This window comes from Sus scrofa, chromosome 1 (assembly GCF_000003025.6).
Source record: "Sus scrofa isolate TJ Tabasco breed Duroc chromosome 1, Sscrofa11.1, whole genome shotgun sequence".
NCBI classification, from domain to species: Eukaryota; Metazoa; Chordata; class Mammalia; order Artiodactyla; family Suidae; genus Sus; species Sus scrofa.
This window is the reverse complement of record NC_010443.5, coordinates 131,526,516-131,540,197: the sequence shown is the minus strand read 5'-3', so window position 1 is coordinate 131,540,197 and position 13,682 is coordinate 131,526,516. Positions and strand designations below refer to the sequence as shown.

The 13,682-nt window shown below is 36.4% G+C and overlaps 1 protein-coding gene across 3 annotated transcripts in view; it reads right to left on the bottom strand.

Annotated features, from left to right (window-relative positions):
- FSIP1 (fibrous sheath interacting protein 1) overlaps nt 1-13,682 on the bottom strand; it is a 208,948-nt gene that overhangs the window by 179,210 nt on the left and 16,056 nt on the right. For all 3 annotated transcript variants that reach the window (XM_021097959.1, XM_005659760.3, XM_021097949.1), the window contains 3 exons: nt 7,388-7,571; nt 3,547-3,701; nt 724-817 (listed from right to left, as the gene is read on the bottom strand). In XM_021097959.1, coding sequence (XP_020953618.1) covers nt 724-817; nt 3,547-3,701; nt 7,388-7,571 — 433 coding nt within the window. The remainder of the gene's footprint in view (nt 1-723; nt 818-3,546; nt 3,702-7,387; nt 7,572-13,682) is intronic.

Below are 13,682 nucleotides of genomic sequence, written 5' to 3'. Positions count from 1 at the left end.
GAGTAGTCCCATATAGTCCTGTCTAACATAATCATTTCCCCTAAAAAAAAAAAGAGTTAAACTCACAAAGAAAAAAAAAAAAATTGGTAATTTGTGTGTGTGTGTGTTTGCCTTTTTTTTTTTTTTTTTTTTTTTTTTTTCTTCAGCCGCTCCCGCGGCGTATGGAGGTTCCCAAGCTAGGGGTCTAATTGGAGCTGTAGCCACCAGCCTACACCAGAGCCACAGCAACGCGGGATCCAAGCCGCATTTGCAACCTACATCACAGCTCACGGCAACGCCGGATCCTTAACCCACTGAGAGGCCAGGGATCGAACCCACAACCTCATGGTTCCTAGTCGGATTCGTTAACCACTGCACCACGACGGGAACTCCAGAATTGGTAATTTTAAATACTCTATGACTTTGAGATAAAAATAAATAGGAAGGCGTTCTCGTCATGGCGCAGCGGTTAACGAATCCGACTAGGAATCATGAGGTTGCGGGTTTGATCCCTGCCCTTACTCAGTGGGTTAAGGATCTGGCATTGCCGTGAGCTGTGGTGTAGGTTGCAGACGCGGCTTGGATCCCGCGTTGCTGTGGCTCTGGTGTAGGCTGGCAGCTACAGCTCTGATTAGACCCCTAGCCTGGGAACCTCCAAATGCCGCGGGAGTGGCCCAAGAAATGGCAAAAAGACAAAAAATAAATAAATAAATAAATAAATAAATATGAATCAGTTTTACTCACCAACAGTTTCTTCTGATGCAGCAGTCAATGCCAGAAACTTTTTTGTATTTTCCATCTCCTCATTACTTTGTAAAGTTTCACTATGTTTTGCAGACTAAAAAAAAAAGAGAAATAAATGTTTAAACATGGGAAAAGAAGGCAACTATATTCATCATTTTTTTAATTCCAATATGATTTCCAAACATGTGCACACACACTAGAAGGTTCAGGTTATTTTTATTCCCTTAATTAGGAAATCTGTTACTGTTTCCTGTTCCCTCAAAATTCTGTCACTGAGTATTCCCAGATACAGCTGGAATAAGTCTATCAAGTCATAATTACCTTGCTTAAAGTTTAAGTTTCTGTTTAATGTTTCTATAACTAATGAGTAACCTAAAGGTGCATCATCAAATTATAATTTCAGACACTGCAAAATCGACGCTGAATTTTATTACAATTCCAGTTATAATTCATATTTCCAAGCAAGTAAAAACTTCTTCGAGATTCAACAGGAATAACTGATAGGCTAACTTTTCCTGCTGAAATTTACACAAATTATTTTTCTAGTTTAAAGCACTGAATTTTTATTGAAGTATAGTTGATTTACAATGCTGTTTAGTTTCAGGTGTATAGCATAGTTATTCTGCTATATACATATATATGTGTGTATGTATACATATGTATATATATATATGAATAAATTTTTTCAGATTCTTTTCCTTTATACGTTACTACAAAATATTGAGTTTAGTTCCCTGTGTCATACAGTGGATCCTTGTTATCTGTTTTATGTATAGTAGTATACATCTGTTAATCTCAAACTCCTAACTTATCCCTTCTCCTCCTGTCCTCTTTGGTAATGGTGCCTTTGTTTTCTATGTCTGTGAGTCTACTTCTGTTTTGTAAACAACTTCACTTGTAACTTTTTTTTAGATTCCACATATAAGCACTATAATACGATATTTTTCTCTTTCTCACTTACTTCACTTAGTATGATATTCTTCAGGTCCATCCATGTTGCTGCAAATGGCAATACTTCATTCTTTATGGCTGAGTAGTATTCCATTGTGTGTACGTATCCCACATCTTCTTTATTCATTCATCTATTGATGGACATTTAGGTTGCTTCTATGTCTTGGCTATTGTAAATAATGCTGCTGTGAATATTGGGGTGCATGTATCTTTTCAAGTCAGAGTTTTCATCTTTTTAAGATATATGACCAGGAGTGGGGTTGCCAGATCATGTGGTAGTTCTATTTTTAGTTTTTTAAGGAAATGCTGTATCATTTTCCACAGTGACTGCACCAATTTACACTCCCACCAACAGTGCAGGAGGGTTTCCTTTTCTCTAAACTCTCTTTAGCATTTATTATTTGCAGACTTTTTGCTGATAATCATTCTGACCAGTGTGAGGTGATGCCTGGTTGCATTTGCATTTCTCTAACAATTAGTGATGTTGAACATCTTTTCATGTGCCTGTTGGTCATCTGTATGTCTTGTTTAGAGAAATGACAATTTAGGTCTTCTGCCCACTTTCTGACTGGGTTGTTTGGTTTTTTTGTTATTGTGCTGTATGAGCTGTTAATACATTTTAAAGATTAATCTCCCAGTGGTGGCATCATTTGCAAATATTTTCTCCCATTCCGTAGGTTGCCTTTTGTTTTGTTTATGGTTTCCTTTACTGTGCAAAAGCCTTTAAGTTTAATTAGATCCCGTTTTTTTATTTTTGGTTTTATTTCCTGTACTCTAGAAGATGGATCCAAAAAGATATTGTTACAATTTATGCCAAAGAGTATTCTGCCTATATTTTCCTCTGGTTTTATAGTATCTGGTTGTACATTTAGCTCTTTAATCCATTTTGAGTTAATTTCTGTATATGATGCTAGAGAACATTCTAATTTCATGCTTTTATATGTAACTGTCCAGTTTTCCCAGCACCACTTATTAAAGAGACTGTCCTTTCTCCAATTATATTCTTGCCTCCTTTGTCGAGCGCTTCATTTTATATATTGCTTTTTTTCATTCCAGTGGTGTTCCTGGGACCCTTGTAAAAATTTATTCTTAATTACTTCATTGTCAATTCATATCATCACCTAGGAAATTTCCTCAGGAGTCAGTCAACTAATCAAGGAGAAATTTATCAAAAATAACCAATCTGTTATCAAAATGTTCTTTATTTTAAAAGTGCTCTCCTTTGGGAGCAAAGCTCAAATATGAGCCAATGGCTACCTATCTGATCAACTTCCACTCCTCAATACTACAGAGAATAAAAAGTCCAAGAAGGCCAAGGAACATTAACAAAGCACTAGAAATTTATTGAGACAGAACAAAGACAGCATGGTCACAGACCACGAGCACTTTATAGTTTCCCAAAGAGATCCTGACTAGCATGTGAAACAGTGAACTTGCTGCTTGTTTATCACAAAAGTTTACTCAAATAATAATGGTAACAATGGGGGTTAAATTTATGTATATTTATGTACTTTTCTCCAGATTATAAGCTTGCTGAAGAAAGAGCAGACATACATACTTGATGAATCCCTCTCTATTCCAGAGATGGAGGAGCCCCAGCCTGACACCATTGAGAGAGGCCTAACGTGCTGTCTGCTGTCCATGCGGAATGAACACGCCAGTGCAATGCCTGGAATCTGGAATGCTGCTAAGTCACCTTCTCCAGTCCCAGAAAACTATCTCCCTCACTCTCATCATGCACACATATACACAGCACCCTCCACAAAATCAATTAAGGAAGACCACACTCATACTACCAGAGTCCACGCTTTTCTCACTCATCTCAGAGGAAGCTGTTTCTTACATCTCAGCACATGGCTCTACAATTCTTACCTTAAATTCTTCCCACAGCTTTATTCTCATTTCTAGGCCTTGCTTCTTAATTTCTTTTTCTTTATGTTGTCTCTTCACCAATATCTTATCAAGCTTCTTCATTTTCTGAATAGCATCATGGAGTTGAGAATCTACTTCTTTTAATTCAGATTCATCTGTATTATGTTGAAAGTAGGAGTGAGCTTAAAGTTTATTAAAACCATAATGCTTTTTTCTTGTTTTGTTTTTACAACTTGTTCTTTCATTCAACAAATTTTTATGTCTGATGATAATAACTAACACTGGCATCATGTATCTTGATTTACAAGGTGCTTTCATATATAGTTTTTCATATAATTTTCTAACAACCCTGTGAAATAGACATTTACCTCCATGAATCCTTCAAAATAGCTAATAAATTATTGCACTGAATTCAGAAGTGTGTCTCAGATGATTTTTAAATCTCAAATTCTTTCTCCTTCATTCTTTTATACTTTCTACATTCGTAACCAACAAATAAGGAACAAGACAAAGACCCTATCCTGAAGCTGCTTTAGGCTAACTGAAATAGAAGTCATATACACAGTAAATGTAGCATGTCATAGCGACACAGAATGATTCCAACTTGTTAGAAACATATTCAGAAAGACAACCAAAAGTATGCTTTAATCTATGCCCCTCCCATTTGTTCTATTTTCTTGAAATCATAAAAATCTTCTTGAGTTGTAGAAAATTGGTAATAACTTATTTGAAATTAAGAACTCTTTAGAACTTGTCACTCAAGTTTTAACATGATTATGATTAATAACATTAATAATTATCATAATGATGAATGATAACGTTAATACCAGCATCTAACATTTATAGAGTTACCTGATTGGCAGTGTTAAGTGCTTTATTTACATTCATTATCTCATTTAATCCTACCCATAAACCAATGAAACAGCATATTGTCCCCATTTTACAAACTAGTAAACTGAGGCTAATTTGTAACTGGGCTGCATACGTTTCTAAGATACATTATCTTATAACTAGTAAATGGCAGAGTCAGTTTGCACCCAAATCTGCCTGACCCCACAGTCAAAGCTCTTCACCACCAGCTGATACTTCCTCTGGGAAGTCTGATGAAAGATGACAAAAATCTGTCAATGAGCATAAATGCTCAAGTTTCTAAAGTCTCAGCCACCCCATGTTAGATCATTAGAAATGGCATATTATGCTAAGGAAAGCCAGGTTTTGCAACTTCAGAAAATCCAAAGAGGCCAGTGATATTTCCTTTAAGATCACTTTCTCTTAAAGAAAAAGGAGATATTTTTAGAGGGAATAAGATTATCCGAAAAGAATACTAATCTTACTAATAAGGAGACTCTAAAAATCTTATTGCTCACATACTTCAAAGGCAGCAGCTTCTAGTTCTAATTCCCAGCTGCCAACCCTAGCACTCTGAGGCTCCATGTACATAAGTGGTCTATACAGCAGGCATTTTGAAGTCACTCATGCGGTAGGGAAAGAGTATAAACAAATACAGTGTAAATGGGACCAATAGCTAATCTCAACTGTAATACTTTGTTTCCTGATAACTGTAATCCTGAGTTATCTGGCCCTAGAGCTGACTTCACGCCCAACATACTCTAAATCAGCAGTTCTCAAAATTTATGATCTCAGCTTCCCTTTACAGCTTGTAAATGATGGAGAACCCAAAGTAGCTTTTGTTTACGTGAGTTATATCTATTGATAATTACCATGTTAGAAATCAAAACTGAAAAATACCGTAAATGTGTATTTATCCATTTTTAAATAATAAACATGTTAGTACTAATTACATGTTAACATAAATACAACATTTTTATGACAAATAACTATATGTTCCAAAAAATTATTGAGAAAATTGCCAATGTTTTAAATTTTTAATATCTGGATTAACGGAAGACAGCTGGATTCTTACATCTGCTTCTACAGTCACTCTTATTATAATCTAGTTGATTCAGTTAGATTATATGAAGAAAATTTGGCCTCATACAGACAGGTAGTTGGGAAGCGGAGGAGAAATTTAATAGCCTTTTCAAATAATTGTGGATAGTTTTGATATTATATCAAAAGTGGACAAGGGTTAGTTTCTTAAAGGTTAGTTGAAATCTGTAACCCTATTAGTGAGCTTTCTATATTTGCTCCATCAATGGATCTATCTTTCATGGTGAATGGATCTTTTACCCTGCATTGGTAATCTGGAAAATAGTGGTTTGCTGAACTACATAGACATTGAAAACAGTAATACATTTCAATATATAATATCAAAAACTCTTATTTGTTAATATTGCCAACAATTTTTTTTTTTTGACCATTCCCACAGCATGCAGAAGTTCCCAGGCCAGGGACAAAATCTACAGAGCCACTGCAACAGATCCCTAACCCACTGAGCCACCAGGGAACTCCTGCCAGCAATTTTTATCAGAAAAGTCTAAGTATTGCAAAGCTATAAAGCTCATGGTGACTACACAAGTTCTCCATGATTCTAATTTTTCACTTGAAAGGTCAAATTTTATCACTGACCAAAGTCAGTTACTTTCTTTGAAATAAAAGCCCCATTTCGTTGTTTTTTTTTTGTCTGCCAAATACCTACATCTGAATGACAATAGTATGGCAGTCATTCTTTCAAGTAAAAATGATGTCCCATTAAAAAGTGGCCAGCTCAGCTCTCAACCTAAACTATTACACAAGTACTTTTCCTCAACACGACCTTCACATTTCAGTATATAGCAGAATTGCTACATATGTACCTCCCATTTTTATCACACAGCCTATTAAAAAGATGTATACTCAAAGGTCAAGATTTAATGGAATTTAAATTTTTACTGCTCCACCAAGGACATTCCTGAGTGACACTGGTTCTTTCCTCCATTCATGCCAGCTCATGAAGAATACAGTAACTACTCGTACAATTTGGTGCCATTGCCTTGATTCATGCTAAAGCACCAGCAATTTCACCCACCATTGCTTCTGTACCATCAGTGAAACCCATGGACAAAAAGGCAAATATCGTTATTTCAGTATTATAATGAATTATATTACCGTTATACCAGTATTACGATGAAAATAGTTTTTATTTGCAGAGCTCCTGAAAGGATCTCCGGGCCCAGGGCTGTGCAGTCCATGCTTTGAGAACTGCTGTTCTAATTCACTCTAGCCAGTGTTAATAACCATGACAAAAGGAGTCTTATAAAATCCAAAAGTTATTAAGATCAAATGGGGTTATCCTTAAAAAAGGCATTTATAAATTACAGGATACATTTAATTATGCAATTTTAATCATCAAAACAATTAATAAACCATGTCATAAAATGTGGAAACACTTAAGGTAAAATGACTACAATAACAACTTTATTAAATGAATTTTTTGTTTGTTTTTGTTTTTGTTTTTGTCCTTTTAGGGCCGCACCTGCAGCATATGGAAGTTCCCAGGCTAGCGGTCCAATCAGAGCTGTAGCCGCCGGGCTACGCCACAGCCATGGCAACACAAGATCTGAGCCTCATCCTCAACCTACACCACAGCTCATGGCAACACCGGGTCCTTAACTCACTGAGCAAGGCCAGGGATGGAACCTGCAACCTCATTGTCCCTAATCGGATTCGTTTCTGCTGCACCAAGATGGGAACTCCAAAATATTTTATGTTTTAATCAGTGTATTTAATAAATCCTAATATTCCTATAAATTGAAAACTGGTGATTTGCTTAATCACAAAAAGTATGTCTCTTTTTTTTTTAATTATTTCTACTTGGCTTATTAAAAAACATAAGTAACCCTGACATTTGAACTATAGCATCTGCAATTTCCAATAGCCAATCACCAAGTGATTATCCTACCTGAACATCTAGGTATCATCTGATGTTGAACTAAGTTCAGATCTTCATCTGACCCATCTTCAGCCAATTTTATCTTCTCAGAGTAGTTTTCCCCATTATCATCATTACTGTTTCTACTTTCCTCTGTATTGCTGCTTTCTGAGTGGCCCTCTTTGCCGGAGTTCAAATTGATTGCAGTATCAACCTAAAAATTATTTCCAAAGAAACAGTTTTCAAAAATAATGTGTTTTTTTTAAATTTTAACTTTCTAAACTATTTTAACACCAATATATGTGAGGACATACATTCAGTAACATTAAATTATTCTAAAAGTATATTACTTAAATATAATTTAAATACAGAATTAAATTTATTAACACTGGCACCAAAGTAATATGTACCACTCTCCAGTAATTTCTAGCAATAGCAGAAAAAGATCAGGAATTAGTCTCAAAGGGAACTACTCTCTGCCAAGTGCTAGGGATGAAGAGGAGGGTCTTGCTCACTGAATTTACACTCGATGGAGGGCCAAGGGTCTAAAGCTGCACTGGCCAATACGAGAGCCACTCGCCACTATGTGGTGGCTATTGGACAGCTGCCAAGTGAAAAGTCTGGATCATGATGTGCTTCCAGTGGTGCTTCAAATCAGAACCATGTGCTTAAGTGAATAAATTATTTTTACACTATTCACGGTTTTTCTATATCATTTAGCTTTCTCTTTCCATTTTAGCCAAGTTCATTTTGAAGACACTGGTTTAACGCAGCTGTATTTTCCTGGGAGAACAAGAAAACATCCATGGCTGCACCCGAATAAACAAGGATCATAGGGCCTGAGGGCCACGCTTGGCACTGAGAGTCACGGAGGTGAACACAGCCCACAGAAGAGGCAAAACCTCAGGGAGGAAGAGCCAGCCACTTCTGAGAGGAGTGCCTTTCCCTTCCAACAGAGGAACTGCCTGGTCCAGCACACTGGGGCTCAGTCCTCAGAGGCTTTTACGTTCTCTCTGCACCCCTGTGGTGAACACCACCACTATCATCCTCGCCCCCTTGTGCATCTCCAAGGCAGAAGGTAGGTGGTGCTGAGAATTAAACTGCCAAGGATTACAGGACTGCATGAGCATCTCTGTTCACCTGACTAGGACACAAGCCCCAGCAGAAGTGAGCTGAGACAGTGGTATAAAAACCATAGCCCACATTTACTGAGGAATTCCTACCATCCAGGTCCTGTGCTGAGTACTTTACACACACTGCCTTCTTCACTTCTCACAATGACCCTATGCTATATGCATTGCTACCCCAATTTAACAGAGAAGAAAACAGATCTGGTATGAAATAAAAATAGTGGAGGCCCAATTTATAATAAGCAAAACAATGCCCCCTTTATGTGATCTTTGAGGTGTTAAAGAGGGTTCCCTGCTCAAAGACATGCTTCTATCAAAGGCCTAGTAAAGCCCAAAATTCCATGATATCCAGAAAATCCTTAAGGTGACATAGTTCTGTGAAAATGCTGGGGCAGGTCACACAAATCCTGTCAGTAATTTATATCCTGGCATAAATGAACTAGGCTGACTTTTCCCTGAGAATGGGTTTTTATACAGGGGAAACATAGCTAGATATTAGCAGCATACTCAGATGCACACCTCAGGATACACAAAGATCCTTCACAGCTATCATCCCAAATGATGCCAACTCCTAGAATAAGCAGGAAGCAATGAGGAAAAAAAAGATGACACTAGAAAACAAAAGGCAAATATTGCCCATTTCACGATTTTACCCATAGTCCCCCACCCCTTTAGCACCAATCTTCTTCCCCATCCCAATGCCTACCGGCCTCTCTAACCCTCCTAATATTCTCCCTGTGGCCTAAGTGTGTGATTTTTCTTTCTTCTTCATTCTCAAAGCCATATTCAATCTCCAGTTTTCATTGTTCCATGTCCCTCCCTCACTTCATACTTCCACATTGGTCCCAGGAAAGGTAAATACCCTATAAAAATCCTTTCTAACAACTAGATCCCTACCAGAAAGCTGTGAGAGACTTACGTGAATTAAAACTATTGGCTCTTCCAAGAGAAATATTCATAAGCAACAATAAATCAAAAATTTTAGAATGAGAATAAATAATATCTTTACTACAGAAATTTCATTAAAACTCTAGCATTTTAAACTCATTTTTTGCCATAAGAAAGTTTTGGTAAGAAATTAATAAAAGACAAATAAGCAATAAAACTAATAAAAATTCCAGGATTTATTATTTAGACAATGTATAAGGTTTTACAGACACTAAACCATTTGCAATCAGCAGTCAACCTGCAGCATATCTGTGGCTTTCTTCCCCAACCTAACATGAACTTTACTGATTTTCCATGACCTTAAGATAAATCCCGAGTTTTAGGGAGTCTTGCTTTCAATATAAGTATCAAAATTCCCTGATTCCCTGATGGTTAATAAACATGCTAGAGTGTGACCTATAGCTTATTAGGTTCAGATGAAATCTAACTTGAAGTTATAACTGATATTTTTCTTCTAAATAAGTCTTGAATGAAGTTAATATTAATCTATTATTAAAACATACATCAATATTATGGAGTTACTACTTTAAAAAAATCATCACTCATGAATATGTAAGCAGAAATACTAATTCTATACTACTCTAAAATTTGTCAGGTCTTTGTATATTATCCTACCTACATGAAAATAGTAAAACTTACTTTAAATTTATGGAACATGTATTTTGTGAATACCTACTATGTGGCTGACTTTACACTGAATGCTATTTAGATGTATGGAATAGTTATGAGGCACTAGTCACTTCTAAAAACTACATATTCCATCTCATGTTATCCTCAAAACATGCCTATGAGGTAAATAATATTATTACCCCTTTGAACAGATAAATAAACTGACAGAGAGTCAAAGTAATTTGCCCAAGGAATTCCCATCGTGGTGCAGCAGAAATGAATCCACCTAGGAAATATGAGGTTGTGGGTTCAATCCCTGGCCTCGCTCAGTGGGTTAAGAATCCGGCATTGCCTTAAGCTGTGCTGTAGATTGCAGATGCGGCTCAGATCCTGCATTGCTGTGGCTGGGGGGTAGGCTGGCAGCTGTAGCTCCGAATAGACCCCTAGCCTGGGAACTTCCATATGCCTTGGGTATGGCCCTAAAAAAAAAAAAAAAAAAAAAAAAAAAAAGTAATTTGCCCAAAATCACATAAATGTGATCAGCAGAGTCTAATAAGAACCCATGACTGTAGGGTTTAGGTTTACCATCACTATGCTTAAGACTAAAGAATCTAAAATCATTTTCAGAATTCAATTTGGGCTACATGATAAACTGAACAAACTAATGCCTTGCATCTACTTAGAAATGCACAGACAAGCTCACAGGAACCTTTAGGAAATAGATAACAGAAATTCAAGGTAACTGAAAGCTAGAATAGGAACCTTGCTAATCCTTAAAGTAGCTGCCCTGGTGGTGGTGGGGTAGGAGTGAAAAGGAAAGACAAATAAGGATGTGCTGGCCTCAGAAGCTATGGGCTAAATGCCCCATTGACAGAGGAGTGGATAAAGAAGATGTGGTACATATAACACAATGGAATATTACTCAGCCATTAAAAGGAAAGAAATAACAGCATTTGCAGCAACACGGATGGACCTAGAAATTATCACGCTAAGTGAAGTTAGACAATGAGATACCAACATCATATGCCATCATCTACAAGTAGAATCTAAAAAAAGGACACAATGAACTTCTCTGCAGAACAGATACTGACTCATAGACTTTAAAAAACTTACGGTTTCCAAAGAAGACAGGTTGGGGGGTGGGGAGATGCATTGGGAGTTTGGGACGGAAATGCTATAAAATTGGGTTATGATGACTGCTGTACAACTATAAATGTAATAAAATTCATTGAGTTAAAAAAAAAAGTGAGGATTACAGAGGTAAATAACCTGCCCAAGATTATAGTCTGATTACAAAAACTATGCTCTGAACCACTCTCCTATATGTGTCCTATAAATAAAGCATTTCTTTTTTCTGGAAAAAAAAAAAAAAAGAATGGGCTTGAGCTTTACCACCCATGCAAAAGTAGACAACTAGGCCTTGGGCCCCTACAGGCCAAGTTGGAGAGGAACCTTCCCTCTCCTGCCCCATTTAGCTGGATCCCTCAACAAGGTGCATCCTCAGTGAGACGGTAGACTAGAAAAATACATCTATCCAACAGTACAGGACACAAATTAAAAAATGTGTCTCGGTTCCAAGTGGGAAGCAGTCTTCCTGAGAATGTACAACTACAGGACCATTCTTCATGTGGGTTTAGATTCCAGTTTATATTATTCCTGTGCTCTGGAATGCTTAAAGATGAAAAAATGATTTAAAAAAAAAAAAGGATTCATGCCAGTGATATTTCTGAGGCATTTGGTAGAAGCAAAGAGAAACTTGCTCTAGAAGATACAGTTTCAAATCAGCCTCCATAAAATTCTCCAAATTAAAACTTACATTTGAAAAATTCAAAAGTCATGAATGAATATATGACCAATTATAATGAAGAATCACAACAAACAAAAGAATATAAGGCATTAAAAATGATAATCATATAAATATTTCTAATATGTATAAAAAAGAGTCTAAAAAAGCACGAGGTCAAGATACTACAAAGAACAGATGAATTTTAAAGTAAACTGAAAAGAATTCCAAGAAATTAAAAACACACATTAAGCTTAAAAATTCAATGGGTAGATTAAAGAGCAGATTTGACATAGTATAAGAAAGAATTCAAAAATTAGAAAATACATATTAAAAATTCCCCAGCATGAAATACAGAGAAATAAATATATATACATATATTTTAAGAGACATGAAGGGGAAGTTTCAACACACATTTAATTGGACTTTCAGGATTACAATATAGAAAAAAATGCAGGCAATATTTGAAACTTGAAAACACAACGGTTGAGAAGTTTTCAAAAAAACCACAAAAACAAAGGAAACACACAAATCCTTAAACTGAAGAAGTACTAGTCTCCAGAAGGATAAATTAAATAAATCCATGCCTAGGTGAGTTACAGTAGATATGAAAGAGAAAAAAATTAAAGCCACAGGAGAAAAATAGCTGAACTAGACAACCCGCACAGGGATGAATACTGTGTTTACAAAAGCCTTCTTACTGACAACAAGGAGAGGCCACAAGAATCTAAATTTAAAACATAAAACTTTCAGAAGAAAACATAGGAAAAAATCTTTGGGAACTTGGGTTAGACAAATGGTTCTAAGACCCAATCAAAAACCACAATCCTCAAAAGATAAAAAATTGATAAACTGCATGTTACAAAATTTTAAATGCTATTTAAAAGACACAGGTATGACTGGGTCACTTGGCTGTACAGCAGAAATTGACAGACTACTGTAAATCAACTATAATGAAAAAAATGTTTAACTTAGTTTTTTTTTTTTTTTTGTCTTTTTGCCTTTTCTAGGGCCGCTCCTGTGGCATATGGAGGTTCCCAGGCTAGGGGTCTAATCAGAGCTGTAGCCACTGGCCTATGTCAGAGCCATAGCAATGCAGGATCCAAGCTGCCTCTGCAACATACACCACAGCTCACAGCACCGCCAGATCCTCAACCCACCGAGCAAGGCCAGGGATCGAACCCGCAACCTCATGGTTCCTAGTCGGGTTCGTTAACCACTGAGCCACGACAGGAACTCCCTAACTTAGATTTTTTAAAAAAGACAGTTAAAAAATGAAAAGTCAAGATACAGACTGGGAGAAAATAGTTGCAAATCATATATATGACAGTAGACTATCTCTAGAATATAAAAAGAACTCTCAAAAGCAATGAGTAAACAAACACAAATTGAAAAGTGAGGCAAATTTTTGAATATTTGCTTTCTAAAAATGATACATGAAATACAAATAAGCACAAAAAATATATTTAACATCATTAGTCATCAGGGAAATTCAAGTTAAAACCACGATGACATACTACAGTATACCAATTAGAATGACTTTTAAAAAAAAGAAAAGAGAAAAAGGATACCAGTGGTGGCTCAGTGGGTTAAGGATCTGGAGTTGTCACTGCTGTGGTTCAGGTCACTGCTGTGGCATGGGTTTGGTCCCTAGCCAGGGAATTTCCATTTGCCAAGGTCACAGCCAAAAAACAAAAAACAAAAACAAAAAGCTATATCAACTGCTAGTGAGGATGCAAAGCAACTCAAACTCTCATACATTTCTGGTGGAAACAGAAAACAGCTTGACAGTTTCTTTTAGGTAAACATATACTTACAATACAATCCAGCAATCCCACCCCTAGATATTTACCCA